At 36.0% G+C, this 19,569-nt stretch overlaps 2 protein-coding genes and 1 long non-coding RNA gene across 3 annotated transcripts in view; all 3 read left to right on the top strand.

The window, feature by feature from the left end:
* LOC112158227 (rho-associated protein kinase 2) overlaps positions 1-4,634 on the top strand; it is a 41,070-nt gene extending 36,436 nt beyond the window's left edge. The window contains exons 29-32 of the mRNA XM_024291478.2: positions 426-504; positions 576-843; positions 1,137-1,410; positions 4,172-4,634. Coding sequence (XP_024147246.1) covers positions 426-504; positions 576-843; positions 1,137-1,410; positions 4,172-4,175 — 625 coding nt within the window. The 3' untranslated portion in view covers positions 4,176-4,634. The remainder of the gene's footprint in view (positions 1-425; positions 505-575; positions 844-1,136; positions 1,411-4,171) is intronic.
* Positions 4,635-8,673: 4,039 nt separating this feature from the next.
* Positions 8,674-10,608, top strand: si:dkey-90m5.4 (leucine-rich alpha-2-glycoprotein). The gene is made up of 2 exons (XM_024290746.2): positions 8,674-9,119; positions 9,251-10,608. Exons 1-2 carry the CDS (start codon positions 9,107-9,109, stop codon positions 10,198-10,200), a joined length of 963 nt encoding a protein of 320 aa, XP_024146514.1. The 5' UTR covers positions 8,674-9,106; the 3' UTR covers positions 10,201-10,608.
* Positions 10,609-15,462: 4,854 nt separating this feature from the next.
* LOC118598136 lies at positions 15,463-19,111 on the top strand. Its single transcript, XR_004947237.1, has 3 exons — positions 15,463-16,521; positions 17,799-17,885; positions 18,488-19,111. It is a non-coding gene; the product is annotated as an uncharacterized LOC118598136 (long non-coding RNA).
* Positions 19,112-19,569: the final 458 nt, after the last annotated feature.

The raw sequence follows: 19,569 nt of genomic DNA, 5'->3' as shown, positions 1-19,569 counted from the left end.
GGATGGCAGGAGGGTGGCAGGAGGTTGGCAATGGGATGGCAGGAGGATGGCTAGAGGGTGGTAGGAGGGTGACAGTGGGATGGCAGGAGGGTGACAGTGGGATGGCAGGAGGGTGGCTAGAGGGTGGCAGTCTGAAATCGGCTAATCATCAGACGATTTTGGGGACCTTGGAGACTCTTCTGTTAGTCAATTGTTATTGCTGCCTTCCTGCTACCCAACTGTCACTGGACCGCCACCGTGCAAACTTGAAATGTGTCCAGTTGCTGTAAAATTTTAACTTATTCTTAAAATCTCTGCAACCTTGTGCAAAATTTGTTGAAAAAACTTACATTTGGGTCGCCTTTAGGTGACTGTAGTCATGAGAAAAACGCTGAAACATGTTTTTTTTATCTTCAAGCTGAGTTGATTCTTCTCTTCTCTCACAGTAAGCTGTTCCACGTTCGCTCCGTCACTCAAACAGACGTCTACCGTGCAGATCCCAAAGAAATTCCAAAGATATTTCAGGTAAATTTTTTTTTTTTTTTTTTTCACTACTTCCTTTTCAAGCTCACTTCCTCGCCATCTCTTCTACGCAGATCCTCTACGACAACGAGGGCGAGAGCAAACGAGAGCTGGAAACCGCACTGGAAACCACTTCCAACAGCGACCGCAACAATTTCATCAGCCACAAAGGCCACGAGTTCATCGTCACTCTCTATCACTTCCCCGCCAACTGTGAGACCTGCAACAAGCCGCTGTGGAGCGTCTTCAAGCCGCCACCGGCCATCGAGTGCCGCCGCTGTCACATCAAGTTCCACAAAGACCATTTGGACAAAAAAGAAGAAGTTTTTGTTCCCTGCAAAGGTAAGTTCCGTTTTTAGAGGAGTTTTCAGGTAAACTTTTCAAAATAAAAGCACAGAATTTCCTAGAAAGTATTTTTATTAAACATTCAGATGCAAATTTGACAGAACAGAATAAAGAAATTATCCCATAATTTTAAATTAGAAGAAAAGTAACACTTATATAAAAAATAAAATCATTTAAAACTTGCCAATACATAACAGGTAAAATGATTTATCAGTGTTTCTTCTAAAATCAAAGTAAAGTAAATTCCGTCTTATTCTTGGTTCTAATCTGGTTGTTCTCCTCTATTTCAGTGAACTATGACATGTCCACGGCCAGAGACCTGCTGGTGCTAACCAGCTCCAAAGAGGAGCAGCAGCACTGGGTCAGCCACCTCCTCAAACGGATCCCGAAGAAACACCCGTTAAGGAGTCCTCCGGCGCAGATCAACCCCGTGGACACGCAGCTCCACTCTCCTCCCCGACCCTCCCCACACTTTTCACCGAGAAACTCTCCTCAGTTATCGAGCCATCGAAGGGCCATCCGGGTCCAGTCCAACAGGCAACAGCAAGCTTCCGGGAAGAGCAGGTCAGGAATCTCTGGGGGTTTTTCTTCTTATTCCTGTTAACCCTTTAACACTGGAGGTGTCGCCAGTGACTCTTAAACACAAAATCTTTAACAAACTCTCAGCCAGCACGGCCAAGTGGGTCCCATATGGTTTAAAAGTAGGACGAAAATGTGAGTCCTGAATGTCTTTGTCTGTTTCTGTGTTTGCCCATATTGACTTAAGGGGAGACTCAGTGGGTTAGCTCGCTACGCTAACTAGTTGCCTGGTGGACATCGGAACTCACTAGCTCGCTACAGATGGGATTGCTAGCATGCTACAGAGGAGCTTGCTAGCTCGCTTCAGATGAACTTGCTAGCATGGCTAGCTTACTAGTTTGCTACAGAGGAGCTTTTTAGCTCAATACAACAGAGCTTGCTAGCTCACTACAGATGGGATTGCTAGCATGCTACAGAGGAGCTTGCTAGCTTGCTACAGTTGAGCTCGTTAGCTTGATACAGTGAAGTTTGCTGGCTCGCTACAAAGGTGCTCACTATCTCAATACAGAGGAGCTTGCAAGCTCACTGCAGATGAGCTTGCTACGTAGGAGCTCGCTAGCCTGCTACAGCTCGCGACAGATGAGCTTGCTATTATGCTACAAAGGAGCTTGCTACCAGGCTACAGAGGAGCTTTCTAACTCGCTACAGATGAGCTCACTCACTTGCTACAGATGAGCTTGCTAGCTTGCAACTGAGGATCTCGCAAGCTCGCTACATAGGAGCTCGCTAGCATGCTACAGATGAGCTTACTAACTTGCTACAGAGGAGCTTGCTAACTCACTAAAGATGAGCTTGCTAACTCACTACTGAGGAGCTTGCTAGCATGCTACAGAGGAGCTTGCTAGCTCGCTACATATGAGCTTATTAGCTCGATACAGCGGAGCTTACTGGCTCATTACAGAGGAGTTCTCTAGCATGCTACAACAGAGTTCCCTACAGTGGCGCTTGGTAGCTTGCTACAGTGCAGCTTGCTAGCTCAAAACATCAGAGCTTGTTAGCTCGATACAGCAGAGCTTACTAGCACACTACGCTGCCCCCGGTTCAGCTGGCTAGCGTAGCAAACTAACCCACTGAGAGCCCAATTAAGCCAATGTGGACAAACCCTTTGGTGGCCACATTTTCAGCCCACTTTTGAACCATATGGGGCCCACTTGGCAAGGCTGGTTGAGCTGTAACTTTTCAGGTACGTAATTATGTTGATTGTGTTATCGAAAAGTTAATGGGTTAAACTTATAAAGTTGAAAAAAAATAACTTTAAGTGGATCATTTCATTGTATAGAAATATGTGTCGATTTGAGTAAATCACAATAACTTCCACTGTTGAATATCTAATCTTATAACAGTTTTAACCAATTTTTCTCCGACACCAGTGAAAAGTCTGCTACTTAAATTGTGTTTAAACTTTTATTTTTTTACCCATTAATCATATTTTTATTTATATTTGCACTCCAAAAATTTAAAGTCCCACTCCAATCCTCTTTAGATCTATAGTAAAAAAAAAATGATTTTAATTAAGATTTTGCCGCTTTTTTCCAAAGTCAAAATCCTTTTCCAGGATAGTTTATTAGAAATGTTGTGGGAGACTGTTGGCGAGGAGCAACCCCGCCCCCCTTTCCCCTTCTCGTTGGTGGGATCTTGTGGCCCCGCACCAGTAGTGATCGACAATACCAAACTTTTAAGACTTCATGTGATTACTTTTTGCATAAAATATGCAATACAGATTATTTGCACTTTTATTTTCTTATTAATTATTTAGTTACCAATATAGTAGCTTATTTTCTACATCAAAAATCTGCCTTTTTTTTCAAATGTTTGCACCTGCTTTGCAATAATTTGAACAAAGAATAATCAGAATTTTTAGAAAAACACTATTTTCATCTGAGTGGGTCTTTAAATGACCCTTACAGGAAACCATTTTGTTAACTCTTCCATATTATTTATTTGTGGAGTTGCTCTGGAGACGGTTTTCTAATTATATCTATAATGGGGGCTTGTTTTCCCTCCACTATTTGTATGTGTGCTGACTGAGTTTAGCACTCTGCAGCTTCAGCCTAATGAGGTAATATCTGTTAAACTGTTCATGTAACGCGACGGCCTCACCCTAACCAGCTGTCATCCTCCAGCTCTGGCCCCATGCTTCGCATCATCCTCCACTGACCCCCCTGACCTCTGACTCCACCTTTCTAACGTCTCTCTGGCTGGGAGACTGTAAGTAGCAGAGCGTCTGCTGTGCTGCCATGCCTCCTACTAACCCCCATCATAACCAGCACTCTGTGGTCGTCAGCTCCTCGCTGCCCCCTGGTGGCAGGGGCAAGTATTGTCGCGTGAATTTTGTGACTCAGTCCTTGAACTTCGTCCTTTCAGGGTGCTTGATTTTGACCTGAAAAACTGGAGTTGGTCTATGGAGGATGAGGATGATGATATGTTCTGAAGATGAAGGAGGGACAGAGGGTAACTGGACCTCTGCATGAGAGCTGTGTGTCTTTTTATCAAACTTGCCTTTATAGATTTTTAAAAGCATCTGAAGGTTTTTAGAGATTGAATCTGCACGTTTTCAGTAAAAGGATAAATATATAATCTGCATATTATCTGGTTTCATCCGCTCGCATCTTGTGTGGATTCTGGTTAGCTTTTCGTTTAACTCGTGTGGATTTTGTGTGGGCGTGCCTTTGAATTCCTGCCACTCTGCTGCTTGTGTCCCAGCTTTTCACTTCTTTCTGTCTTTCTTTCCTTCCTCTCTTCACAGTTAACCGAGGCTGCGTTTTCAGCATGATGTGGATTGATGATGGCGGCCTGGACACAAATGCCGCCAAAGAAATCAACTGACAAAAGGCAACAAAAGGGACTGAAACGTTCTCAGAAAATGGAAAATCATCAACAAAGATTTTTTTTAAGCAAAGCAAAACTTTTATAATCAAAAGATTCAGTTTTTAGATTCATTTTCAAAAAATTTTAAGCATGTTTTTGAGCATTTGTATAGAAAGAACAGAAGTCTGTTATCTTAATGAATATTACAGCAGCACATTATACACATGTGATCCTGTAATTGTATGAAAAGAGTTATTTGAATGGAGTATTTTGAGCTTTTAAACACTAAAAATCTGTATTATAATGCAGTAATGTGTAATGAAAAAATGTTGTTTTTTCCATAATTCATTTATGTTTAATAAAACATTTGGAAATGGAACAATAAACAAAAAATACTTAAACATCAGAGTTGAAGTGAGTCGTATGTGGGGAATTTTCAAACCTTTTTGGAGGTAATTAAAAGCCATTTTGAATTTTCAAAGTAAAACCAAGCTTAACTTTTATTTTTTAACTATATAACAGTTTTATTTTAGTTTTATAGCGTGAATGCTCAGTAAACATTCACACACTTTCCATACATTTTTTAGCACATAAAAACTCACGCTTTCAGCAATCTTGGGGTCAAAATGTTCAGCTCATTCAGGACATTACTTCTTGTAATTTTGATTTTTATAAATTTTTAAGTTTTTTGAAATGATGAGCAAAATATGCCCTGTAGGGAAATCAATGAGAAAGCTAAATTTCACAATTGTATGTTGATTAGCAACAAGCATTTAAAATATTCATGGGCTGTGTTTTCATCTTTTATAGTCATTTTCCAAAAATGTGGAATTTACTTAATATATTAGCAAGACGCTAATGTTTTTGGTTAATTTGTTATCTTAGGCTAATTTAGAGTTTACCTTTTATTTTAGCAACATGCTAACGTTTTTGAATAATTCAGTTTACTGAGGAATTTTAGGTTATCTTGGAGTTTAGCTAGTAAATAACAAATATGCCTGCCTTTCTGTTCTAATTTGACATCTACTGAGGGTTTTTATGCTAATTTGGAGTTTAGCTAATATTTTTGCAACATGGTAACGTTTTTGGCTAATTTATCTACTGGGGTTTTTAGGCTAATTTACCGTTTACCTTCTATTTTAGCAACATGCTAATGTTTTTGACTAATTTAGCTTAATGGGGAATTTTAGCCAATCTTGGAGTTTAGCTAGTAAATAAGCAAATGCTAGCTTTTTTGTTTGTTTTGTTTCGTTGCTTATTTGGCATCTACTGGGTTTTTTTATGCTAATTTGGAGTTTAGCTAATATTTTTGCAACAAGCTAACGTTTTTGGCTAATTTATCTACTGGGGGTTTTAGGCTAATTTAGAGTTTACCTTCTATTTTAGCAACATTCTAACGTTTTTGAGTAATTATGTTTACTGGGAAATTTTGGGCAATCTTGCAGTTTAGCTAGTAAATAAGCAAATGCTAGCTTTTTTTGTTTTCTTTATTTTGTTGCTAATTTGGCATTTATTGGGGTTTTTATGCTAATTTGGAGTTTAGCTAATATTTTAATAACATGCTAACGTGTTTGGCTAATTTGTTGAAGTTTTTATAGGCAAATTTATAGTTTAGCTTCTATTTTAACAACATGAATTTTTTTTAATTTTAGGCTAGTTTGGAGTTTAGCTACTATTTAAACAACGAGCTAGCTTTTTTTGGTTAATTTTGAATCTAAGGTTTTTTTGGGCTAATTTGGAGTTTAGCTCATATTTAGTTACACACTAGATATTTTTGCAAAAATTGGCATGTATTAGGGATTTTTAGGCAATTTTACTGCAAGTTTTTCAGACATTTAGATCAATTTTGGATCAATTTTAAGCAAATTTAACATTTTACAAATGACTCTTGCATTTTCGGCAAATCCCTTCAGCAATTACCGGTAAGTATATTGTGTCACCATTTTCAGCTAAAAGCTTCAGTATCTTCAGCAACTACTTTCAGCAAAAAGCCTCACACTCTCATCGCAGGTAATGCCACTTTTCTAGGTTTAATTGTTTTACTTTATCAATAATTTTCTACTTTTGGGATAAAGTGGGAAAGTGGACGCCCCCTTTTTATAGTTAAAAATGATTTATGCAGCACAAAAAAAAAAATAAAATTAAAATGAATCTCCTTTCAGACCAACATATTGTCATTATTTGATTAATTTAAGACAATAAAACAAACTGACAAAAATAATTCAATAAAAATTATTACAAGCATAGACAAGTACAACAAGACAAAAAACAGCTTTTGTATTTAAATAAATTGAGAAAATTGAAAATACAATTCTTGAACAGCAGGGACTTCGGGAAATTGTAGATAAAATAGATGTCGAAAACAACTCCAGGTCACCGTGGGCCACTGGAGACACTCGAATAGCATCAGGGTAATACCAGGCTGATCCTTCCAGTCAACCATCTGAATACTGTGTATTTTGGGAGACACTTTGAACCCTACCAGAATAGAAGTGTCTTTATCTCACTAGTGCATGCGGAGTGAGTGGGCTCTGCTGGAATAAATCTTTCAAGACACCTTAAAGCCAACTGGCTCTCTCCATCCATAATGTAATGATTCGTCATGTGGCACTGCAGCTGGGATGGCATTTCAAAGGTTTTTATTCCATCCCGTGTGACTCAATGTTCTGGATGAATTTGCCATGAATGAAACTTGCAGTACCTGCAGCCTCGTCCCAGTCAGAGTAAGTCATCACAAACCCCTGCTTTTTCTCCCTATATGGTCATAATTTAAAAGTTTTCCCTTTTAGCTTTTAAATCAATAGTTTTTTTTTCCTTGTTTTGCTGCTTGGTGCACACAAATACATAGAAGTGAATACATTCATAGCTCCTTATTATTCTATCATTTGAATTAAAAATCCACTGAAGTTAGAATCACACAATTTATATAGTTTATTGACAATACATTTTCATATGAATGTAATTATTAAATGTAATGGCAGGAAATAAAAGTAAATTTTGGGTTGTTTTATTCAAAGTTGCATTAATCTTCTGAATAGCGGTGTCCACTAATCAGTGAAAATGCTGCAAAAAAGGCTCAAAAAAGACAATTTTATTGAGTATAGGCAAGAATCTGGTGATTTGATATGTATCGCGATATCCCAAGACAGTACCAGACAATATTTACCTATTTTTTTAAATTGACTTAAGAATGATGTGAATATTAATACATTTTTTTGAAAAAGTAAAATTGTAAAATGCATGTTATTTAATGGTTAAATCGTTAAGCACATTAAGTTGCTTTTATCCAAGCAAATTCATGGTGCTTTTATTTTGGTAATTTAGGAAATATTTAAATATTAAACGAAAGAAGGACTGATCTACAGGGTTGCTTTTAAATCGTTAATTAATTTTCACTTTGGCAGTATTTTCAAATCGATGCAAGTTGAGGCTGGCATGATTAGTCGACTAATCGCCGACTACTCGATTTTAAAATAATCGACGTCTAATTTAATAGTCAATTAGTCGTTACTTTTATATTATATGGAATCAGAGTGTAGTAAAGTTGAAAGTTAGGATGGCATTCTGCTAGCTTTTTGTACTATTTTGGCATTTATTAAGGTTTTTCAGGCTATTCTGTAGTTTAGCTAATATTACAGCTACATGCTAGCTATTTTGGCTAATTCACATTTTTTCAGCTTTTTTTAGGTTAATTTGGGATTTAGCCAATATTTCAGCTAGATACTAGCTGTTTTAGCTAATTTAGCCTTTTTTGTTTTTTAGGCAATTCTAGAGTTTAGCTAATATTTCAGCTATATGCTAGCTGTCTTTGCTAATTAATATATTTTTTTGTTGTTGTTTTTTAGGCTACTTTTGAGTTTAGCTAATATTTTAGCTACATGCTAGCTGTTTTCGCTAATTTAGGCTTTTTTTTGTTTTTCAGGCTATTCTGGAGTTTAGCTAATGTTGCAGCTACATGCTGGTTGCTTTGGCTAATTTGGGCTTTTTTCAGTTGTTTAGGCTAATTTGGGGTTTAGCTAATATTTCAGCTACATGCTAGCTGTTTTAGCTAATTTAAGCTTTTTTATTTTTCAAGCTATTCTGGAATTTAGCTAAGATTTCAGCTACATGCTAGCTATTTTAGCTAATTTGGGCTTTTTTTAGGGTATTTTGGAGTTTGGCTAATATTTTAGCAGGCTATCAGCTTCAGTGTTTTCAGCTATTATAATGCTAGTGTGAATATATCTAGTTTTTAGTTAGTTTAAAGCTAATAATGGTTAAGATGTGTTTTACATCCAGTTTGCACATGAACAATTAATCAGAAAAAATAATTGGTGATTAGTGATTAAAGTAAAGTATTGTGACAATTCACGGAATCAATATTTTCTCACACCACTAAATTGTATTTATTTTCATTAATTCATTTTCCTGACCGCTTCGTGCCTTTTTGGGGTCACGGGGGTGCCGGTGCCTAACCCGGCTACTGAAGGGCGAAGGCGGGGTTTACCCTGGACAGGTCGCCAGTCTGTCGCAGGGCTTGTATTTATTTATTTATATTCTTATTTATCGGTAAAAGTCTGCTTTACGATCTTTTTGATTTCAATGTTTTTAATTTTTTTTTTTTGTATTTTATTTTAATTTGATTTTTTATATATTTTTTTTATTCGTGGGGAATATTAGTCACCTTAAAATCTATTTTTCTTCCAATGCAACAGAATGTGGATTGGACATGGCAGCAAGTGCAGTCACTCCCCATGTTGACACTGCATGTCCTTGACAAGGGACTGCTGTGGCAAGCCCTGGTTTGCACAATAAGCAATCATTACATTGCTGGATTCCTCCCATTGAGTGCCAGTAAACTGCCAGCTGTCATTACCGAATCAAACCCGTTTAAATGGAAAACAGCTGTAAGTTTCTTTTGTGTTTGAGGACGAAATGTGCTTGAACTAGAAAATATTTTCCTTGAATTGATTTAATTTTCTGTTTGCAATTCTGTCCTGACTTTTTTTATCCTCTGTCCTCGTTCTGCTGCATTCAGCAATAATGTCCAGTTGTGTTCTGGTTTTCCTCCTCGTGGTCTTCTCCTGCCATGCGAGTCGTTCCTGTCCGGAATTCTGCAAGTGCAACCCTGGAGGATCAGAGGTGGTTTGCACTGAGGTTCCTCTAGTGGACTTTCCTTCTGATGGTCTTCCAAACAGCACTACTATCCTGACAATCCAGCTGACAAACATCACATCCGTCACAGAAGAGCATCTGAAAGCGACGCCGCTGCTGCGAGAACTCCACCTGTATGGAAACCACCTGCGGAGCCTTTCTCCTCATCTTCTCAGAGGCGTTCCTCTTCTGCAAAATTTGGATCTGACGGAAAACAAGCTGAGGGATCTGCCCGCCGACGTCTTCAGCCACGCTCCGCTCCGCAGCTTGGTGCTGAAGAACAACCTCATAGAAGAAGCTCGGGGAGAGTGGTTGCCTGAAAACAGCAGTCTGACCTGGTTGGACTTATCTGGAAACCTTTTAACAAAAATCCCAACAGTTTTGCTCCAGAAGCTCCCCAATTTGGAAAATCTCGATTTATCCAACAACCGTCTGGAGAAGATTCCTCCACATTCCCTGGACGGACTGGCTAAACTGGAGCGGTTGAACCTTCAGGAGAACAAGCTGCACAGCTTAGATGCGTCTTCGTTTCAGGGCATGCACAGCCTGACTGTTTTAACCCTCGCTCACAACAAGCTCAGCCACCTCCCGGGAAACCTCTTCCAGGGTCTGACTCGGCTCACGCAGCTGAGTCTGGACGGCAATGAGGTGAGCCGGATCCCTGAGGGGCTGTTTGACCCGCTGACCTCTCTGGAGGATGGAGGCCTAGACCTGAGCGGGAATCCTCTGGTGTGTGAGGGGAAAGCGGAGTACGTGTGTAGGTGGTTTGAGGAGAACAAGAAGGTTATTCTGCCGGATAGTATCGGTACCTGCAAGTGTTCTGTGAGTCTTTGAAGGGGAAACCATTGGAAAGCAAACCGAACCATTAATTAATGTTTTGGATCTTATACGATAAGTATTAGGGCGGTGAACATTAACGAGTTAACACACGATTAATCAAAAAGTGTTAATGCAAAAAAATAAATATTCCATCAGTTCTAGTACTTTATTCTTGCTATTTTTTTTGTTTTAGATCCCTTTTTACAAAAAATTGACTGTTTGGTGCCACAAATTAATTTTACCTGGTAAAACATTGAGATTAATCGCGTTTAATCACAACACAAAAGCGCGATTAATCAGATTTTTTTTAATCGATTGACAGCACTAATTAAAAATAAATGTTCTAAATGTAAAGTTTTGGGTGTGATTTCATGTTGCAGATAATAATTGGTCGGCAAATGCTGTAATAAAAATAAAAAAATATAGCGGTTAATTTTTTCCAGATTCGCGATTAATTAGCTAATTTTTTTTAATCGATTTCCGGTCTTAGTAAATATACATAAAATCAGGTAAAAAATTCTTTAAAAATACTGCTATTAATGTAAACATTTAAAATAATAATTCTTAATTTAGTCATTTATTGATCTAAAACTTTGAGTTTTTGCTGCTTTTCTCACTAAATACAATCCATCTTTTGATATGTTTGATTATTTTTTATTGATTTTTCCACAAACTGAGGACAATGTAACAGCAGTTAGGATCAAAGCTTGAATACTTTGAGTAAAAAAGTGAATAAAAATTGGCATATTTGCTCTAGTTTCTTACAGAATCCAACAAGAGCCACAAAAATTTAACATAATTGTTTAAAAAAATGTACAATATTTGTGATTTTTTGTCAATTAAATATGGATTTATAAATGTCACTTAAATATTACTAGAATTAAATTTCAACCGTGTATATATGTTTATATATATACACCGTTATAACTTATTTTACTTTAGACAGCAGCACACCAGTTCCTTTCAAAATAAAACTCACCCTTTGTCACACAATGTTTTTTATCATTGGGACTTTGGTGCCGCCATCATTTTTTTCTCCTTCACTCTCAGATATAAACATGTGAGGCACAAAACACATTCTTTTAAATCACTTTCAATCATTTAAAACTGCATTTGTTCAAAACTTTAACCACTTTCATGTCATTTACCAAAATAAAAAAACATTTGGAGACTTTTATTTGACTAACTATAAACGAAAAACACAAATTTAAAGAACATTTCCACAGGATTTCCGACAGTAAATTAAACTGTTTTTGCTCATCTGTTCGACATGTTAAAAATTTAAGCAGAAATGACAAAACTTAAGTAACTAATCTATATGTATTTAATCATTAGCCTTTTTCATTAAAGCTAAAGAGCCACAAGAGATGATTTAGCCATTCATTATTGTGATGTAAACTATTTTGACAAGTGTTATTAATTTTTATCTTCTCTGTAATTCCAATGTCTCCTCTCTACAAATAAATTGCCCATTTTTTGTAACTGCAATAATGTGGTGTTGGAATATTTGTTGTTTTTCTGACGTTTGTGTTTTTTTTTCTGCTGGACAATAATTTTTCCCAATTATTCCAACCCAACATGAAGGCAACATTTGCATTTTTTACTTCATGAAAACATCCTTAAGGGGCAATTGGAGCAGAAATTAGAACAAAAATCACAGATATTCAAGCAAAAACTCCAAAATGTTCTGTTTAACATTATATTTGTTGATTTTTAATAAAAATTAAAGCATGTTTTTATCCAGTTTGTGGCCCACAAGTCAAAATAATTACCCACCCTTGATTTACATCATAACAATGTTCTCTTAATCTTACAAATACAAAATAAAAATGCATTTATTTCCTTGCAGCTCAAATAAATAATTTATTTTTAAGGTGATATTCAGCCTTTTTGTTGATAAAAATACAATTAAAGAGGTTTTGTTTTGCAAATAATTTAACATATGCTTATAAAATGTTGCATTTATTGATATTTTTACACTTTTGATCCCACCTGCAGTATCATGGATAACTAATGTGACTTGCACTGCATAAAAAAAGATAATATTGATTTTTGTGTGGTGCCATCTTTACTTTTGGAAAGTCCAGGAACAGAAACTCAGCTGTTGATAAGCTGGCTTGTTTGCTTCTTGCAAAATCTTGTCCTGACTCACTCAAACTCACTCGCCGCAGCATAAAGGGAACAGTCTGTCGGGGAAAGCATCGGGGAGTCTGAGAAAAGCTTTCAGGTAAGAGCGTTTTCATGATGACCACTTTCACATTTTAAAGTAATTACCTGTGAGTCATTTGTTCTTGTTTTGACATTTTCAACAGCTCTGCAGTGAGGATGAAGCTGCGGCGGCTTTTATCGCTCACATCTACTGCTACGTTTCCAAAGAAGAGGAGTTCGCTCTTGCAGTCCCACTTTACGGAGAAGAGGTGGACTGCAGCCAAAACGTTCCCGTAACCAGTTTAACATCCAATTATCTTTCCAATCTGCAAACCTGAGCAGTCCTATTATCTCCCCTCTTCAGCTGGATCGGACAAACTTGTTAAATTATTCTTCAGAACTGAATCACCTAAAACAGGGGGGTCAAACTCTATCGCACAAGGGGCCAAAATCCAAAACTCACCTTAGATCACGGGCCGAACGGGATAAACATTTATTAAACACTCTAAAACTAAGATTTTAAAACTTTAAAACTGTAACTTTTAAACATAATTATGAACTGGATAAGTAGCATTACCACAATAATCTAGTGTGAATGCTGTAAGCTGAATTTAGCCGCTAAAGATGCTAATGCTGATAGCTAAAGATGCTTAAATTAATAGCTAAAAACGCTGAAGCTAATAGCTAGCAAAAATATTAGCTCAATGCCAAATTAGCCTCATAAAACCTTTAAAAAAAACGTAGGTTAGCCAAAAAAGCTAGCATGTAGCTGAAAAAAAAGCTAAACTTTGAAGTAGCCTAAAAAACTGGGGGGAAAAAACAGCTTAAATTAGCAAAAACAGCTAACATGTGGCTGAAAAAATAGCTAAACTCCAACATAGCCTAAAAAAAATCTTAGTAAATGCTAAAATAGTCCAAAAAGCTAATAGAATCCCAATTTTTAAAACTTTAAAACTGTAAGTTTTTAACATAATTATATATAATAAAAAGGCAGGAACATTATTCTAGAATAAATCAACTTAAACCTTAAATAACTTTCAATATTTTATTTTTTTCCCCTCAAACTTTGGAACATTTGTGTCATATACCAAAATAAGGTCAATTACTTTATTTGTAGAGCATCTGCTGCAGAACATATATAAATAAAGGTTAAGACAATAAAAAGCAACAAAATACAATAGATCAAAAGCAAAAACAATCAAAATTTGAGCATAAAATGGGAGGAAATGCTTTGACTAATTCTGTACATTATAGATTTAAAGATAAAAAAGGAAAAACTGATGAATCACTAAAGCTATAAAACATAAAAAGTTAACTAAATTCGTTTTAGAAAATGCGAAGCTAAAAAGATGTATCTTATGAGTCTTAGAAGATAAAAAAAGTCTTAAAGTTGGGACTTTAACGAGTGATAATATCTTTCAACGTGCCAAACGTGTTGACATTCACATTGATCATGTCCTGATGCACGCCTGACGTATGCATCACTCCATCCTTGTGGTTTTTAGCCGTCTATGTTGCTGAAAGCAGAAAAGATTCTGATTTATGTCAATTGGTTTAAAAACTACAAAAAAAGTCAAATGTTATGCAAACGACAATGAAAAAATGCTTTGTTACATACACTTAATTTCAAGCAATCTAACCCCAAATTTAATCCACAAGTTAAACTAAAAAGGAGTAAAATAAAAGAATTAAATTATTAACTACATTTTCTTTTAAAGTAGGTCTAGCTTGGCTTTTAAAAGTCTAAAAAAATCAAAAGTAAGAGCAATCCACAAATCCACTTTTTGTTTTGAGCTCTCCTAAAAGCTTCTGATTGGATGATCTTCGACTTTGGCCTGGATTTAGTTTTCTTATCGCTTCATTCTTGTTCTGCTCTCGCCTAATTGGCTAAAAAAAAGCTTAGGACTGGTTCAATATGGAAGCGCTGATTACCCTTGGGGGAAAGAAACAGCATAAACTCTGTGTTTTTAAGATTTTGATGAATCAAATAGTGCAGAGGTCGGCAACCTTAAACAGTAAAAGAGCCATTTCGACTCTTTTTCTACAGATCAAAACCTAGAAAGAGCCGAATAGTCTTACTTTAGCCTTTAAGAAATCTGGATTTGCATTCATGACCATCTTTTTTATGAATACATATGAATTATATCCATTTTGGCACGAACAAAAGCAAAAATATTAAAAAAAAAAACTAGCATTTCTCAAAATGCGATTTTTTTAAACATTTTGTAGAGACCAAATTAGCAAAAAAAACTAGCTTGTTGCCTAATTACTAGCTTAACTCCAAATTAGCATAAAATACCTTGGTAAGTTAAATCAGCCAAAAATGTTAGCATGTTGCTACAATAAAATCTAAACTCTAAATTCGTCTAAAAATATCCGGAAAATAACAGATTAGCCAAAAATGTTGGCATATTGCTAAAATATTAGCTTAACTCCAAATTAGCATAAAATACCTTCGTAAATTAAATCAGCCAAAAGTGTTAGCCCGTTGCTAAAATAGAAGCTAAACTCTAAATTAGCCTAAAAATTCCAGTAGATAATAAATTAGCCAAAAATGTTAGCATGTTGCTACAATGAAATCTAAACTCTAAATTCGTCTAAAAAATCTGGAAAATAACAGATTAGCCAAAAATGTTGGCATATTGCTAAAATATTAGCTTAACTCCAAATTAGCATAAAATACCTGGTAAATTAAATCAGCCAAAAATGTTAGCATATTGCTAAAATATTAGCTTAACTCCAAATTAGCATAAAAAATTAATAAGAGGCCAAATTAGCCAGAAAAAAAAGCTAGCTCGTTGCTCAAATGCTAGCTGAACTTCAAAATAGCCTAAAATTCCTCTGCAAACTAAATTAGTCAAAAAACGTTTGGCCGTTGCTAAAATAGAAGCTAAACTCTAAATTAGCCTAAAAACTCCAGTAGATAATAAATTAGTCAAAAACGTTAGCATGTTGCTTCAATAAAATCTAAACTCTAAATTAGTCTAAAAATCCAGAAAATAATAGATTAGCCAAAAATGTTAGCATATTGCTAAAATATTAGCTTAACTCCAAATTAGCATAAAAAAATTAAAAAGAGGCCAAATTAGCCAGAAAAAAATTAGCCCGTTGCTAAAATAGAAGCTAAACTCTAAATTAGCCTAAAAACTCCAGTAGATAACAAATTAGCCAAAAATGTTAGCATGTTGCTAAAATATTAGCTTATCTCCAAATTTTTGAAAATTACTATTTTATTTTTCTTCAGTCAGAGAGTCACCATGGATGGACAGAAGAGCCACATGTGGCTCTGGAGCCGCTGCTTGCAGACCCCTGAAATAGTGTCATCTTAAGTATTTTTAATCGCTTTTAGTAACACAAACTACCTATTTTTATTGAGACTGCACAAAAAGTTGCTTTGTAAGCTGCTTTCTTTCATTTTTGTACTTAAAACTTCAATATAAACCAGACTTTAATGGTATGGACAGTGTTTGCTAACCTTCCTGGTACCTTCAGGAGGCAATCTAAAAAGGTGGGATGAAAGTCGTACATCAAACCCCTCAAGTTGCTGAGGCAGCATTGATAAACAAGCTTTAATTTCCTGGAGTAACACAATCAAGGGTGTGCAACGTTTTGGGTTTTACAAGAGCTGTAAATTACAAAGTGCCGCCACGCTCGGTCTGATCAAAGCAGGGGGACAGCGAGTGTGTGGGCACACGGATGATATACCGTCACAGCAGAACAAAAGACAGACCTGAAGTAGGCAAAAGATGGAGATATTTTCTAAGAGAGGTTATCTGCAAGATTGTGCTACAGCGAAGCCCACGCGCACACACCCCCACATGCGCAACATCTTTAAAAAAACAAAAGGCCAAGACTGAAACAATGCTGCAATCTGTGATGCAACAACAAGTATGAGGTCGATTCCTGCAGGAGCTGGAAAACCAACATCTTCATTTATCTCTTTTGTTCACATTTGCATTATTCCAAATGTATTAACTTGAGTAAAATATGGATTTTTCCTTTCACTTCCTGATGGCGTTTCAGATGTTTAGGACCATCATCCTCTCAAACTGAGGACCTCCTGGGAATGGCCAGTGAGCCGTCGGCTCCACTCGGAGTTCCTTTTTCAGATCATGAGGGCCGTCTTCTCTCCAGAAATCTGGAGGGGAGGTGTTGAAGCTGATTCTGATTCAGCAGAAGGAACCGAAGGTGACGCAGAGCTAGCAGAAGGGTTGCTGGCAGCTCTCTCAGCAGATTTGTCCTGCAGAAAAAAGCTAGCTTTATTGAAGAGATTTTTGTGAGGTTAACTTGTTGGCCACAAGATTTTGCGTCTCCAGGAGGTGAAAATTAGATCTAAATATTGAAGAAGAGGAAGCTTTTAAATCAGGGATCCTCAAACTTTTTCTTGTGAGGGCCACATAACTGTTTTCTTCTCTGATGTGGTCGGTTTGTAGGCTAACAGAAAAAGTGTAACAATCACAGCCTAAACGTAAACATTTATGGTTTTCCAGAAAGTCACATAAATTCAAATTTTAAATAATTAATTTCTGCAATCTTCATTAAAAAAATAGTACTCAAACATTTTTAAAAAACTAGATATGTAGCATTACCTTTGATAATGCTAGTGTGAATGCTGTAAGCTAAAGTGCTAAAGATGCTAGTGCTAACAGCTGAAGATGCTGAGATTGATAGCTAAAAACGCTGAAGCTAACATCTGAAAAATCTGAAGTTGATAGCTGAAATGGCTGAAGCTAAAAGCTAGCTTAAATATTAGCAAAATGCCAAATTAGCCTAAAAATATTATAGAATGTCTAATTTAGCCAAAACAGCTAGCATAAGGTAAAAATATTTGAAATTAGCCTATAACATTTTTAAATAAGGTAAAATTAGCCAAAACATGCAGCTGAAATATAAGCTAAATGCCAAATTAGCCTAAAAAACAGGTAAAATGTGTCATTTTTTACCAGTAAATTCTGCAAAGTTTCACCAGTTAAAATAATATAAGTTATGTTTTAATGGCCATTAAGCCGTTAACTTATAAAATATAGCTTCTAAATATCACAATTATTGCATTATAATATTGTTATGTTTCTCTATATATGTCATTGTTATTGACATCAGCATATTTAAGTTCCTTTCAAAATAAAACACCTTCCATGTCAAATAAAATCATCCTGCAGCAGCAGATTTTCTTGAATTAAAAAATCAACTCAAATGTGACAATATTGGTGCAGATTTTAAAAAAATATTTGAATCCAATTCAGTGGATTAAGAGTTTTTGCCTCTGAACCGCAATTGTTGTGCAGAAGAAGATACAAATGTGTGCTTTACAATTATTCCAATAATAAATGACAAACAGTAGATTAAACCACCAACTATTATTTCGATCAGTTTTCTGAAGTACTAAAAATCTAAACACAAAACTTAACTAACTAAGAAAACGAATCCATTATTTATTCAGATTAAGCATTTTTTCTTTAAATCAGGAGGTGCCCAAATCCAGGCCTTGAGGGACGCCCTCCTGCTGGTTTTACAGAAATCCTGCCTCTTCTGCTGCTGGTTACCTGGATCAGGTGTGTTTAAGTTTGATCATTTTATTACAATTAAAAACAGATTAATATTCAGGTAGAGTTTTTTTTCTAAGTCATACTTTAAAAAAGTGAAAAATTGGTTGAGTCGTGAGATATATCGTGATATTTATCGTATCGTGAGACAGGTATCGGAATATGTATTTTGCTTTCAAGCAACCAATCAAACTATTTGAGTTTATATGATAGTAGTTATATTTAATATGTCTATTTATGATTATTATAAGAAGATCTGACTTTATTTTCATTTATTTATCTTTATTTTCTAATTAATGTGCTGCTTAATACCTGAAATTTGTTTAATTTTTTTAACTAAGTAAAAAAAAATGTGTTGTAAACTCATGAAATGAAATAAAATAAATAAAAAAATGTCAGAACCTAAAGGTGGAAATACTAATTTTCCAATAAACGGCTTCAGATTTTTAAATTTCATCGGATTAACAAAGAAAATGATATAATTTAAAATTACTTTTTGCTCTAAAGAAAATCTTTGGACAAAACGGCTGTGATCATGACACCATCCCTTAAAGTGGAAGCAGCTGAACTTCTCTGCTGCACAGTCGCTCTTCATATTTGATTTTTCACAGGTCACCTATTAAAGTTCCTGTCGAGCTGAAGTAAGAAAAGATGCTGTAAGGATCATTAAAAGCTTTTCTCCAGCAGGCGAGTAAAATAAGTCACACTATAGCTGCTTTCAGGAACAAGAGGCCATTACCATTCAGGCACTTAGCATCTATGAAACACCACCGCTGAGCCCTTCAATAACCTTCCCACGCCTTTTTTTTTCTTTTTTTTCTCCCAAGACTGACAGGATTTTGTTGATCCCTCTAACATTTTCTGAACTGCATCCCTGCAGCGCATTCAGAGGTCGGAAAAACACACCTTCATGTATCATAATCCGGATTTTAGTCATCTCCTTGTGAATCAAAGCTCTTGAGACGCGGTTTTACCTTTGGACATTATCTCATTATTGGAGAAGTGGAGTGAGGTCGCGTTTGAGGTTGATGTAAATGGCCTCCCTTGTTCTCAAGAGAAGAAGGTTTTTGTTTTTGTGGATGTTGAGTTTGAGCTGTTTTCCTTTGTTGTTCTGGGATCTAGAAATGTAGGACAGAGATAAAGGAGCAAACAAGTGAAAACTTCCTTTCCGACTAACAACGTACTAATGAAGCACCTTTTTGTGTATTAAATCTTTAAAATAAAAAGAAAAAAAATCAATATTCTCTGCTTATTTGAAAGCCTCCCCATACAGCTTCCACCTACAACAGTCACTTCAAAATGACTGACTTTGTTCACCTCCCCCAACTTCTTCTGTTCCCCTCAGACAGTAAACATTACTTGTAATATATTCTGCTGCAGCAACTGTGTACACGCTTTGATCTGAGGTACGACAGAACAAAAATCACCAGAGGATACACTGTTGTTGGGGCCTTTTTTTGTGCTCTACACTGTAATTTTTTTTTTCCACGGATGACAGATTGATTTTCACATTGACGTACGACTAAAATCACCAACGGTGACCCACATAGAAGTTGAGCACAAATCAACACCAGAAGAATACAATTTTTTAAGGCCGAGTGGGAAAAATTGTGAACATTTTCAGCTTTACAGGAAACTTTTTTGGGTGAAGCAAAAAGAAAAAATCTTAAATTTGTCACATGTTTTCTGTTAT

Source organism: Oryzias melastigma, linkage group LG24 (assembly GCF_002922805.2).
Source record: "Oryzias melastigma strain HK-1 linkage group LG24, ASM292280v2, whole genome shotgun sequence".
In the NCBI taxonomy this organism is placed as follows: Eukaryota; Metazoa; Chordata; class Actinopteri; order Beloniformes; family Adrianichthyidae; genus Oryzias; species Oryzias melastigma.
Note: the sequence above shows the minus strand (reverse complement) of the source record. Positions and strands in the feature narration are given on the sequence as shown.